The 14,248-nt window shown below is 39.2% G+C and overlaps 1 protein-coding gene across 1 annotated transcript; it reads right to left on the bottom strand.

Annotated features, from left to right (window-relative positions):
* Window positions 1-12,566: 12,566 nt before the first annotated feature.
* On the bottom strand, window positions 12,567-13,984 carry LOC143535319 (large ribosomal subunit protein eL28y-like). The gene is made up of 4 exons (XM_077029606.1): window positions 13,966-13,984; window positions 13,752-13,913; window positions 12,976-13,139; window positions 12,567-12,900 (listed from the first exon to the last, which is right to left on the bottom strand). Exons 2-4 carry the CDS (start codon window positions 13,897-13,899, stop codon window positions 12,760-12,762), a joined length of 453 nt encoding a protein of 150 aa, XP_076885721.1. The 5' UTR covers window positions 13,900-13,913; window positions 13,966-13,984; the 3' UTR covers window positions 12,567-12,759.
* Between the last annotated feature and the right edge of the window lie 264 nt (window positions 13,985-14,248).

Raw genomic sequence — 14,248 nt, 5'->3', positions numbered from 1 at the left:
TAAGGCCCAGACGTTTTAGAGTTAAGACTCATTAACGTGTTTGAGCTTGAAGCTCGCGCATGTATGTTTTACATCGTTTTATTTCGTTTTGATGTCAATACAATGTTATCATATTGCTCAAAATTAATAAAGGGAAGTGTGAAACATGTATGCAAAAGGTAATAGAATTGGGCTAAGGCCCTGACGTTTTAGAGTTAAGACTCGTTAACGCGTTTGAGCTTGAAGCTCGCGCATGTATGTTTTACTTCGTTTTTATTTCGTTTTGATGTCAATACAATGTTGTCATATTGCTCAAAATTAATAAAGGGAAGTGTGAAACATGTATGCAAAATGTAATAGAATCCACATTAAGAGAAGATAGCGCGTATCATTATTCATAATGGCTTAAAAAGCCTTGATTACAAACTTGACATTTTTTTTTACATGAAACATTTTCTAAGCTGTGCCGCGTTCCATGTGCGCGGAATCTTCTTTCCATTCAAATCTTTTAAGGCGTATGCGCCTTTTCCCAATTCTTCCAAGACTTGATAAGGTCCCTCCCAATTGGGGGACATTTTTCCCGGGGGTATCGCGCGGCTTGCTTCATTGTTTCGAAGGACAAAATCATTTTTCTTGAAGTGGCATTCTTTCACGCGCTGGTTGTAATATTTTTCCAGTTTTTTCTTGTATTTGGCTTCACTGATGATAGCCGCCTCTCTGCGCCCTTCAAGTAAGTTGAGATCCAACCCTCTTTCGCGCTCGTTATCAATGTTGCTCATCATGAGCACTCTATGGGATGGGCATCCAACTTCTGCTGGAATCATTGCCTCTGTTCCATAGGTTAGGCTGAACGGGGATTCGCCATTGCTGGTTTTGCTTAATGTCCTGTGTGCCCACAGGACATTAGGTAGCTCTTCGACCCAAGAATGGGATTCTCCCTCCAACCTTTTCTTCAGCCCATTTAACAAGCTTTGGTTCGCTCGTTCCACTTGTCCATTCCCCTGAGGGTGATAAACTGAAGTGAAAATTTGGTTGATGCGCAATTCCTTGAGCCAGCTGGATATCTTCTTGTCAGTGAATTGCTTGCCATTATCGCTCACAATTTCCATGGGCAAGCCAAAACGGCATATGATGTGGCTCCAGATAAACTGCTTCATCACTTCGGCTGTGATTTTTGCTAGTGGCTTGGCTTCAACCCATTTTGTGAAATAGTCTATTGCCACTACCAAAAATTTTACTCGCCCTTGCGCTTGCGGAAGGGGACCCACAATGTCGATTGCCCATTTGTGGAAAGGCCATGCGGAGGTCACTGGAATCAAGTTGTTCTTTGGCCGCATGGTGTTTGGCGCATAGCTTTGACATGCTTTGCATTTTTGGATCTCTTTTAGAGCGTCCAAGTACATGCCTGGCCAATAGTAACCTGCGCTCATTGCCTTGGCAACCACCATGCGCGGGCCAGCATGTATTCCACAGATTCCTTCGTGTATCTCTCTGATCACATAGCTTGCTTCCTCATCATCTAGGCATTTCATGAGTGGTCCAAGATAAGAGCGTCGATATAATGTACCATCAAGCAGTTCATAGTTTTGCGACTTGTGTCTTATCTTCCTCGCCTGTGCGCGATCGTCTGGTACTCTTCCCTCCTTCAAGAATTCCATTATTGGAGTTATCCATGATGAAGGGGTTGTATGAGTTACAAGGACAGATTTCGCCACCACCGACGGGTTGCTCATTACTTCTACCCTGACATCTTTGCCAAAGTGATCGAAGCTGGTTGATGCCATCTTACTCAGCGCGTCTGCAGATTTGTTTTCACTGCGCGGAATATGAATGATTCTGAAGCTGTCAAATTGCTCGATGAGCTTTTTCGCCTGCTCTAGATACAGAGGCATGGTATTCTCCTTGGCATCATAAAGGCCATTGACCTGTGCTGCTACCAAGTATGAATCAACATGGGCCTCTAGCTTTTTAACTCCGAATTTTTGCACGATGCGCAGGCCAGCCAGCAGGGCTTCATACTCAGCCTCATTGTTGGTGCTTTTGAAGTCCAACCTGATGGCGTAAGTATATTCATGATTCTCTGGATCCACCAGTTTTAGGCCTGCGCCGGACCCTTCGTTGTTTGAAGCTCCGTCAGTGAACAATCTCCAAACATTTTCTTCATCATTGGCTCGCGGAGGGTCTACCTCGCGCTGAGCCTCTTCAATTCTTCCTTCGGGTACTTCTGCGATGAAATCAGCTAAAACTTGCCCCTTTATTGCTGGACGGGGCTTATAGGCGATCGTGTGCTCGCCTAATTCCAGCGCCCATTTTGTTAGCCTTCCCGAGAGCGCGGGGCGCCGCAAGACTTGCTGGATGTTGTAACCAGTCAGTACTTCAATAGGATGACCATTGAAGTATCTATGAAGCTTGCGCGACGCGTGTGTTAGTGACAAAACTAACTTTTCCATGATGGAGTAGCGCGTCTCAGGATCTGTCAGCACCCGACTCACATAGTATATTGGCGTTTGGATTCCCTTGCGATCCACCAATAATACTGCGCCGATGGCGCGCTCTCCTGCTGATAGGTATAATGTCAAAGTTTCACCAGGAAGTGGAGCTGTGAGCGCGGGCAGATTTATCAAACATTCTTTAATCTCACTGAAAGCTTGCTCGGCCTCAAGAGTCCATTTGAACTGACTTTTCTTTAAGCAGTTTCTCAATGTATTGACAAATGGGGTAGATTTGCTTGCATGGTTCGCTAGGAACCTGTTGATTGAAACCAATCTACCATTCAGCTTCTGGACTTCTTTCATGGTGGATGGCGAGGGCATGTCAAGGATGGCCTCCACCTTCTCAGGGTTCACCTTGAAACCATCCTTGGTGACCATTACACCTAGAAATTTTCCCTCTAGTACACCGAAAGTGCATTTGCTCCGATTGAGCTTCATGTTAACTTCCTTTAGACGCCCAAGGGTTTCTTCGATGTCTTTGAGCATTTGCTTTTCCTCCCTACTTTTGATCACCAAATCATCCACATAGACTTCTAGGTTTCTTCCAATTTGCTCGCTGAAAACGGCATCCATAAGTCTTTGGTAGGTGGCGCCCGCATTCTTCAAACCAAAGGGCATCTTTGTGTAGCAAAAAACACCCTTGTCGGTTCTAAATGCGGTCTTGTCCTCGTCTTGTGGTGCCATTTGAATCTGGTGATAGCCCTTGTAGGCATCCAGGAAACATTTGAGTTTGAATGGCGCCACGGAGTCCACCTTTGCGTCGATGTTTGGGAGGGGGTAACAATCTTTTGGGCATGCTTTGTTGAGGTCCTTGAAGTCAATGCACATCCTCCATGACCCGTTACTTTTCTTTACCATCACAGGATTGGCTACCCATGTCTGGTATTGTATCGGGCGGATGATGTTTGCGCGCAGTAGATCCTCAACCTGCTCATTCATGGCCCTCGCTTTCTCATCCCCCATGACTCTCTTTTTTTGAGCAATTGGCTCTACAGGCTTGAACGTGTTGAGAGCATGTTGTGCCAGGTCTCGCGGAACCCCAGTCATATCAGAGTGTTGCCACGCGAAGACCGACATATTTGCTGTGAGCAATCTTTTCATTCTCACCCTCGTGTCGTCTGATATCGTTGCGCCAATTGTGATCTTCTGCTCCGGGAATTTTGGGTTGAGAATCCATTCCTCTGGCGCGTTGTCTGCCATTGGAAGTTTCATTCTCCCCTCCCGCGGAGTACTTGTCACTGCACACAAATGATCCCGGTATACAAAAGTTACACCTGTTGGTGTTGGGAACCCCAACGCGCCGTGCGCTGGCGACGGTATGGCGTTGAATTGGGCAATCGTTTCCCTACCCAAGATCATATTGTGGCATGAAGTGGTGGGCAAGACCAAGAAGTTGACAACTTCGGCTCGCTTGTGTTTGTCATCCCCCATAGTTAGCTCAAATTGTATTTGACCTAGGGGATGAATGATTTCATTTGAAACACCAGAGATTGGTGCATTCACAATTTCAAGCCTTGCTTGGTCTGCCGGATCCAGTTTCCTGAAACATTGCTCATACATGATGTCTGATTCGCTGCCAGTGTCCACCAGGACTTTTGACACTTCATAATGAGCAATGTGTGTAGTGATGACAAGAGGACTGCTGATGGAAGGGCCTCCCCTGATTCTTGGGAAGATGACTTGTTGCTCGCGCCAATCTCCTTGTATTTGCGCGTTTCTCTTTCTTGATATTTGCCCTTGCCTTCCTCCCTCGGCTACACAGATTCTTTTGTACTTTTTGCTGGCTGAGGCTCCTGATTGTTCATTTTCTGGTCTTGAGTTTTTTACCAGGTGAGCCAGCTTGCCTGATTTTACATCTTTTTCAATTGCATCCTTCAAGTGGTGGCATGCGTCAGTGTTGTGTCCTGTGGATTTGTGAAACTCACAGTATTTGCCACTGTCTGATGGTCCCTTGTAGTGTAGTGGTTTGGGGCTTTTGAACTGGACATTCTCAGTGCTTAACACCTGTGAAGGCGTTTTAGTGAGGGGAGTCCATATTCTTGGCAGAGGTCTGTTAGGATCTCTGCCGCCCTCCCTCTTGTCACCCTCCCCGCGATTACGAACATCTTTTTGGGGATGGGGTGAGCTTGGTTGCGCCTGCTTTTCTGCGGAAGAAAAACTGGTTGGTTGCAACCTGGACCATACAGAGTTCTGTTTGCCCCTCTTTTCTTTGCTGCGCGGTGACTCAGCTTGATGCGCTCTTTCTCTTGCCCTATCTTGGGCAATTTGTTTTTCATTTCTCGCGAAAACTCGCGATGCTTCCATTAACTTGGCCCACGTGGTGGGCATGCCATCTCTGCTTACGAGAGCTCGGCGGAGTTGATCACTGCGCGCGCCTTGTATAAAGGCCACGCGCAAGAGTTGCTCAGTGATACCTCCGATTGCCAGAGACTCCTGATTGAAACGAGTTATGTAGTCTTCAATCGTTTCATCATTCCTGCGCACGCAGTGCATGATGTCATCAGGGTCGCGCGTGTGTCTGCGCTGCTGTACGAAGTGGGCTTGGAACTTTTCCAATAGTTCCTCGAACCCATCGATTTGCCCAGTCGGCAAGCTCTCGAACCAGACACGCGCCGCGCTCGTGAGGCAGCGAGCAAACATGTGACACCATGTTGGCATCGTCCAGCTCTCTAGGTTTCCCGTGTTGTAAAAACCTTGCAAGAAATCGTCTGGATCTGTTGTGCCGTCATATTTGCCCAAACCACTTGGCATCTTGGTTTTGTGCTGGATGGGAGCCTTCGCGATGCGCTCAGTGAACTTTGAATGTTTCACCAAGATGGCTGGTCTGTACGGTGTGGTTACGTCCACTTGCCCTCTAACTGGTGGGCTGTACGGTATTTGCAGATCCAGATCGGCTCTGGCTCCAGGCGCCATGTTCACGTGCGCGCGGAGCTGTGAGCCTCCTGCATGAGTATCTCGCGTCTTCCTCATGCTGTGCACTTCTTCATCACTGAACTCAGTGTGTGCAGTGTGAATAGAATGTCCTTCTTCCGGCGCGCGCGCCTTTTTTGTTCCATGAACAGTTTGCTTATCAAACGCTTGCCTTTGTGTTAAGTCGGCTAGCTTTTTCTGTTTGACCATCTCATTGTACTTGTCCATTAGACGCCGCTGCTCGTTTATGAGCCATTCTTTAGGGTCATTTGTTTCATCTTCTGGACCCATTGGTCCTTTTTGTAACGTGAGATCGTCTGGAGGAGTTTCAGTCTGGCCATGAGGAGTTGTGATGAAGGGACGGTTACTGGTGGTGCGCGTAGAATCACGCGGCACCCTCAGAAACTGCTGTCCCTCATTAACATCCTCACGTTCAATATCCTCCAGAACTTGATCAACGTTACGAACGCCAGAAACCATGGTGAAAAAAATTTTTTTTTTTTTATATAGATCCGATGAGATCTTGTTGCCGTTGTAACAGTGGATGGCGCCAATGAAGAAACGTGGATCGACTCACTGGTAGACGATCTACTTTCCTCGGGTGTGATTATACTATTTCACCGATGGTTTTCTTGGATCTGTGTTCTTCCACCTACAAAATGAACAGCACCGTCAACTTACCCCTCAGAAAGGGACAGAAGGGTCCTCTTTGGGGTAACCCTCCGGTGTGAGAATAAGTATTTGTGGGAGAAGATAATAATATCAGAGTAAGGAAATCTGGAGAGTATTGCTTAATAGCTCAATACTCTGTAATTGGATGTGATTGGATGTGATTGTGTGTGTTACTGACTGTAACTGTCTGTGATTGAATATGATTGAATGTTATGATCCTCTCTCCTTGTGGAGTTGATGCTGTATTTATAGTGCTAGGGTTTCCAATGATTGGGCTCAGACCCAATTAGGGCTTTGTTGGCCTCTTCCAGTTGTTTTGCGCCACGTGTCCTTTGGGACACCTGGTGCTTTCTCATTGGTTATAACCACGTGGTAGCACATAGGTTTTGCTGAGTTGTCCACCTTTCATTTGGCAGTTGTCAACATCAGCATATTCTTACTCCTTAAAAAGATACCTTCTGGAAGGTTGTCTGACGTGCACAATCAAGGTTGCCCTAATCCTGATTTGGATAAGGACGAGGTTGATTATGTGCATGTGTGATATGCGCCTATCCTGAGGATGCGCGAGGTCTTCTCTTTATTCTCACGCGCAGATGTGATATGCACAAGCATGTGATATGCGCCACGCGCGGATGCGCCACGCGCAGATGTGATGTGCGTGAGCATATGTGATGCGTGAGCATATGTGATGCCTGAGCATGTGATGCCTGAGCATATGTGATGCCTGAGCATGTGATGCATGAGCATATGTGATATGCGTGAGCATATGTGATATGCGCCATGCGCATAGGTTTTGGCTTTGTGCCTTCATAATATCTTGATTTCAAGTCTCTTGTCTGTATCTTATGGGTTGACCCGCCTCGCTCGGTGTTGAGGCGGGTACATACCTCTTCAATTGTGTTTTCATGTAAAAGTTAAAAGTATGTATGTTTATTACAAAGTTACAAACTAGAGTATATAATGTAAAACCTTTATCATAACTTTTAATTTAGTACAAAAGTGTTATCAATCTGAATTAAAATTTAGTGGATGTTCGGTAAACTTCTGAAAAATACTTATTTGGTTATTTGTTTTTGAAAAACAAAAACTGTTTTGTAAACCGGAATTGACGTGTGTTGAAAAACTTTAAAATGAAGCTTTTCCAACCTGCTTTTGCTTTTCAAATAACAAATATGCAAATAAGCAATTTTCTGAAGCTCATCGAAACACCCTCTTAATATACGAAAGTTACTTTGCTTTTCTAAAATGCATCTACTTTTATAAAACAAAAAAAAGAAGGATAGATTAGATAATGTTTTGTTAGCTTATAAATTAATTGATAGATCAACAACACTAAAACTTTGTTATAAATTATCCCTTTCTTTAGCAGGCTTGGGACTACTGCAGGGCATAGAGGGGGAGGTCATAAGCGTCTATACCGTAAAATAGATTTTCGACGGAATGAAAAAGATAATAAAAATGTTTTGTGCAAAAAAATGTTAGGATGCCACTTTATCAAATTATCTACTTTTATCAGGAAACAAAACTCAAATAGTTTGTATATATTTAATTATTTAAAAAAGTATATATATACCATGTTTTTTTTCCATTAAAACGAGTATAATACCACGATACATATTAATTTTCAATAACACTTTTTTATAAGTTATAAATACCTATGTGATATAAACACGTATTTACATGATACGACTATAAAACATACATGACTATATAATCTGAAATGAGTTTTGGTTAAGCATTAAAAAAAGTGGTTACTCGCACTCATTAACTCACTCATGTAGACATGTCGTTATCTCATGGCGTCTACGTTTTGTATTTTACAAAATTCATTTTATATGCGATATAAGCACCCCTTGAAATTAAGAGTGATGGGTTTGAGGTTTAAGATATCAAATAGTGTGTGCGAGAAAAGAGGGGGTGTATGGTTTTGAATTTTATTTAAAACTTTAATTATTTTCCTGACACAATCTCGTGAAAAAATGCATTACAAGACAAAAGGATAAACCGAAAGAAATAATATTAAAGCCGGAGAAAGTGACACGACCTCGTTTGTCTTAATTTTGGAGAAGATGCTTCTTTTTACATCTATTTTTAGTTTTCAAAACCAATAATACAAGAAATTTACATTTATACACTTGTTTTGTAATTGTTTAAAAGTTTTAATTTGATTTTTTAGCGGTTAACAAATCTTTTAAATTGGCTACAGGCTAAATTCATTACATCATGATGCACTCGTATTTCGATAAGGGAAAACCCTCACCTTAGACAACACCCATGAGCACTCGCTCGAAGGCACGACAATGTGGTGGGGAAAAACATGTTCAATTCAACGATCCAACTAGTAAAAGTCAACTACTCGTTTAGATTTTCGTCATCACCTTGATGCCTCTGAAACTAAATGTTAGGAGCAGAAATCGAAGCTGACTCACATTTAACACAAAATTCCGCCCCTTACCACTCCACACTAGCCTATTCGCCTGGTATCTCATCGTTCAATTTATTTCTAATTATTTGAATATAATTTTTTTATAATTTATTTTTTTGGCTCGGTTGTTACACATATCATCCTCACACTATTGAAAGCATAATTTTCTTGCACAAGATAATTTTTTTTAAAGCCGGATCAAATTATAATATAGGAATTAGTTAAGTTTGTTTTTTCAGAACGACGACTTTATTTTATTTAGGGTACCGCACTCTCCAAATTATTAGTTAACTTATTTTTTTGGCTCGGTTGTTACACGTATCGTCCTCACACTATTGAAAGCATAATTTTCTTGCACAAGAGAATTTTTTTTTAAAGTCGGATCAAATTATAATATAGGAATTAGTTAAGTTTGTTTTTTCAGAACGGCGACTTTATTTTATTTAGGCTACCGCACTCTCCAAATTATTAGTTAACTAACATCTCAAGTAACATTTTTATAATTATAATTTACAAGTTTCAAAGAAAAAAAATGTGAACAGGTGAATAAAATACCTAAATTGCACTATTTAGAAATTTGATGATAATAAACTGGCAAATTGGAAATAAATAATCATAACTTTTGTTTATTGGCTGATAATAATCCCAACTTTAAAAATCACTACCAGTGGTCCCAACTTTCAACTATTTTTGTCTCAACGGTCCTCCGTTAAAAAACACTTAACGTCGTTATGTTTTTTCCCAAGTTTCAAACCGTTGTTTTAGGCTTTTAACTGGAAAAACGATACGATTCGACCGATGTAAAACTTATCTCGCAACTATTATCCAAGCGACGAAATAATGTTTCAATTCGGGTGTTTGAATTTCCAATTAACAAAATTCAAGTCATTTGAATCACAGTTTCGAGATAAGTTTTACATCAGTCGAATTGCATCGTTCTTCCAATCAAAAGCACTAAAACATCGGCTTGAAACTTGAGAAAAAACATAACGGCGTTAAGTGTTTTTTAACGGAGGACCATTGAGACAAAAATAATTAAAAGTTAAGACCACTGGTAGTGATTTTTACAGTTAGGATTATTATCTGCCTATAAACAAAAATTGTGATTATTTATTTCGAATTTACCTTTTATAAACACCACAAGCATGATAATTTGATAACTCTAAAAATGAAACGAGTTTTAACTTATATCATTAAAGGCTATGGTACTTTCCTGATTACAACGATTCAACTCCGGCTCCACTGAAACTTTATAATAATTGAAATGATTTTAATCGATTTTTTGGCAGTAAATCTCTGATTGAAGGCGAAATTACTGAGAAATAAGGCTAGGTGAGTTTTCATTTCCAAAAAGGGTAAAAAGAGTTAAAAACTGTGAGTTTAATTTCATCAAACGCGGAAGGAAACTGTAGCGTGGACCCGGCTTTGGTACGCCGCATCTCAATTCTCAACCGTCTATTTTTGGATGTGGTCCTCCATCTATAGATATTATTAATTATAAAATATTAATGGTACAGATTCTGATCAATTACTTTTTCTATTATATATTATTTTTGAAATGTTCCAATTTTGAAAAAAACTAGTTTTTTTTCCCGCGCAACGCGCCGGGCAGGTCGAATAACGCATCAAGTAGGTTGAATGTGTTTATGTCACGTTGCAGTTGTGCATTACTGTGGGTCCGGTTGATTAACATATAAAAAATTAAAATATTAGAAAACGATATTAGTTCGGTTGGTAAAACCTGAGCATTGTCGATATCGGGCGCCGCAAAAATGAGTCGGTAAAACTCGGGTATTGGTAAAACCTAAGTGTTCCCAGGCATTGCGACGGTGAGTTGACGCAAATTTGGTCAGTTTTAGTTATGTTTGTTACGATACCGGAAGTAAACAAAAAGGTCGGTAAAACCCGGTCGTCAGTAAAAACCTAAAGTTGTCCATCCTGGGTGTTTTGTCATTTAGTTGAGGCGAATAAACGTTTAATTATTAAATTTAATAAAACAAAATTATGTGGATTACTTTAGTGTCACAACCTGGCCCAATAAAGACTTGGCGGCACCAAAGTTACAAATTATATACATGTATAATGGTAGCGGTTTTTAAAGATAAGTTTTTACTTCTTAAGATTTTAAAAATGGTAGAATTAAAGTTTTTAAAGATATGTTTGATTTTAATATCACCTTAAGAACAACAAAAACTGACATTATCCTAATGAACTAAACACTAATAAGCTTAACCTCAAGAGTTAAGTGCATTGATTCGTTATCGAGGTTTCAATGTTTCATCACCCAAGTTTTTTATCAAAAGCCCAAACACTACTATGAGTATGTGCGTTTTTAAGGAAAAAAGCATCATGAGTTTTTGTGGGAAGGACATTTGGGGCGCTTGGGGTGCTTGACTGCTTGTGCGACATTCACTCACTTCTTTTAATTAATTAATGGAGAATTGAACAGTTGTTTCTTTTTTCTTATTTTTATTACTGATCTTCCGGTTGTACCAATTAATTGTTTATTCTGCCAAAAGATGACTTCCCTTTAACTTAAATAGTAATCTGTCTATTTATTATACGTATCAGTTACAATATAATAGTGGACAAACATGAATACGGAATACATGCTTTCAAGTTAATAATTATTTACTTATTAGGTTAGATCCCGTGTTCTACATGGATAGAAATTATAATAAAAATAAAAATTATTATATGTAATACGTAATTTCAGTTATTTCATACAATAAGTTTTATTTATGACTTTTATTTTATATTCATTTAAATCAAATTATAACTTAAAGTATTAAAATTGAAATACATGTACATAAAAAAATTAAAAGATTTGTCCATGATCTTCAACATTTAATAATTTTCTAAGATCTGAGCAATTGTATTGATTTATATAGTCGAAATTTTGTTATTGATTTAAATGATTATAAAATAAAATTAATGGAGAATTTTATGTTGAATTGTAAAAGGTTAAAGATTAGTCTTTCTAAATTTATATGAATAAGTTAATATAATTTTAGAATAATAACTAAAAGAAAAATAATGGATAAAGGATTATATGCATTTAATAAATTGTTATACATTTTAATGAATGCTAATTAAATGTTAATTAGATGGAAAATGTATTTAAGGGAATTGTGTATGTGGAATCCAATGTGAAAACTTTATAATGGTGACATGTGAATTCATCTTGCTTTAATAGTATAGTTATATTAGATGCCACCATACAGAGAACAAACTATTCACATTCATTTACTAATTTCTTATTCGTTTTGACAGACTTTCAACTTAGTTACATAATAAAATTATGCTCTCATAACATATTAATCAACCAATACCTATTTACCATTTATGATTGGAACTGACCAACTGTAGTTCCTAAACATTCAGGCTTGTTCAAGAGAAATAAAAAAAAACAAAATTGGTTTATGTCTATGTCAATCCATAGCGTATGAAAACCACTTTGGTTAAGAATAACAAAATTGATTTTTTCTTTTATGAAAACCACTTTTTGGTTAAGAATAACAAATTTGATTTTTTTCTCAAATATGAAAACCACATTTTGGTTAAGAAAAAATCTTTCTGTATATCAAAAACCCAACGCCATCACCATTCATTCATTAATAATTCATTCGCAATCCACTGTATATGTTATTCGATTTCTTAAACTTAATGATAATACAATTATTTATTATCACATGTGAAATAGGGTTAACTCACAAAGCGAAGTGAGTTGACTTCCAGAATTGTATGATTGTCTTTTGACTTTTTCGTGTACCGCCCTTAAAAATGTCGCTTCAATCTCTTTTTCAAAAGTCTCGTTTTCAGATTCGTTAATGGTAATTGTTAACAAAGCCGATTAGTGGCAAATGGTGGCAAGCAGCAGTGGATAGTGAACAAAGTTATGAAGAAAACCCATCTGTTCTTTAAGATCAAGATAGATAAAGTAATGAAAGAATTGATCAAACAAGAAAAAAAATCAATGCATCTTTTATCCTTTTTTGTCTTTTTCTATGTTGACTGTTGAGTGAAAAATGAATAACAAAAGTGCAGTCTCAATGCCAGGGCACCATAAAGTCAGAAATTGACCAAAACAATCAAAACATCAGCAACATGAAAGCTAACTCTAGTACTCTGATAATATTGTAACAAAAAATAACCATCTTTGACTCTCAACATTCAAAAACAGAGACATACATGAGAAGACTAACCAAGTTGACTTATAAGAGTCCAAACATAAATTCAAGAAAAAAGAAAATCACCCCACCAACACCATAAACTTCCACTTCATTTCCTGCCATGAACCCTTGAAGCTTGTCGGTTCTTCTTCTTAACACCAGACTTGGCAACCTTCAAACTCCTGTTAACAGCACTCAGTCTTGCAAGCGCTGCTTTCTTCAAATCTGGCCTGTAGTAGTTCTCAGCAACCTATACATACAAACAACATTTTAAACATACAAACCAACTAATAATACGCGTAACAGATATGGATTCATAGGTTACCTGGTTGACGACAACTTTAGCCATGCGGTTGAACTCCTTTTTCAAAATGGACTTGTGAAGTAAAGCCGCAGGCTTGGCCTGTTTCTTAGTCTTGGTGGTTGCTAGCAAAACAGATTGGTCCTTTCCAGCCGGCTGAATGGTAACTGTCTTCTTGTTCGCTAGTCCTACAAAAAGTATTGTTAATCAAATTCACTCTCGGTAAAACTGAACGCAAAATAAAAACCCACAAAAAACAAAAACTTGCTAAATGCTCAAAGAAGCTTGGGAAAACTTTTTGCAAATCTACAGACTACGGTAGAGTCTCAAACAACAAGTTTTATTAAATGTCTATGTGTAAGTATTTATCACCCTCGCATATCAAATGTACACTGATGGTCCAGTTTAGGCTTGTGCTAACTGCCATCAACATGCTGTTCAGACACTTTAGTTGCAATTAGAGATGCGGTTGAGCCAAGTTCAAAGTGTTAACTTAAATGAACTCTAGCTGAAACTTGAGCTTGTAACATAAGGTCAAGTTTAAACCCTAGTCCGCTTAAGTCAGCAGTTCTAACCTGGATCAACTAAACCCCTAAATGCATCCATAGTAGCTCAGAATAATTAAACAAACACTACTGAGTCCAAGAGCAAACAAGATACACTATCAATTACACGCATATTGTTGCTTATTAAATTTTTTAATATTATTCTAAATGTCACATCCGGTAAATTAAAATTTTCAAAATACACAGATTGCATCTAAATACAAATGTTATCATAACAAATCATAAATCAATTACCAGAGTGCTTGTAGGAGTTGAGGTTGTATAGATTATTGGGCTCTTTGCTGAACTGAACGCTCTGAGTGCCATTACCGAACTCCTTCACAAGGAATGAGTTGTTCTTCTTCACGATCTCCCAAACTAGCTGCCCTGGTACGGTAGTCATCTCTCCGATTAAGCCTGCGAGGTTAGATGAATGAGACGCAATTGGATTTGAATTGAGATCGCTCACCGGCTTAGGGTTTTGCTACCGTTTGTTGTGAGAGAGAGATGGTGATGGTGGAATAATGTACTTTGATTTTATATGTGTGGAAAACCTAAGACCAGCTGGATTTGGATTGGGCTTAAAGTATATGTTAATGCCTGGCCCAATCGGATTTTGGACTTTCAATTGAGCTACAAATCTACAATCGGGCCCACGGTTGCAAATGAGCCGAGTTACTTGCGAACGACTTAAGATTGACTTGTAAAAATACTCGATCGATATTAAATAAGCCCGAGCCTAAAAGTCGGCT

This window comes from Bidens hawaiensis, unplaced genomic scaffold (assembly GCF_021521415.1).
Source record: "Bidens hawaiensis isolate Kalapana, Puna unplaced genomic scaffold, B.hawaiensis_p1.1 tig00010467_1, whole genome shotgun sequence".
Lineage (NCBI taxonomy): Eukaryota > Viridiplantae > Streptophyta > Magnoliopsida > Asterales > Asteraceae > Bidens > Bidens hawaiensis.
The sequence above is the reverse complement of the archived record's forward strand: the minus strand, read 5'-3'. Positions and strand labels throughout refer to the sequence as shown.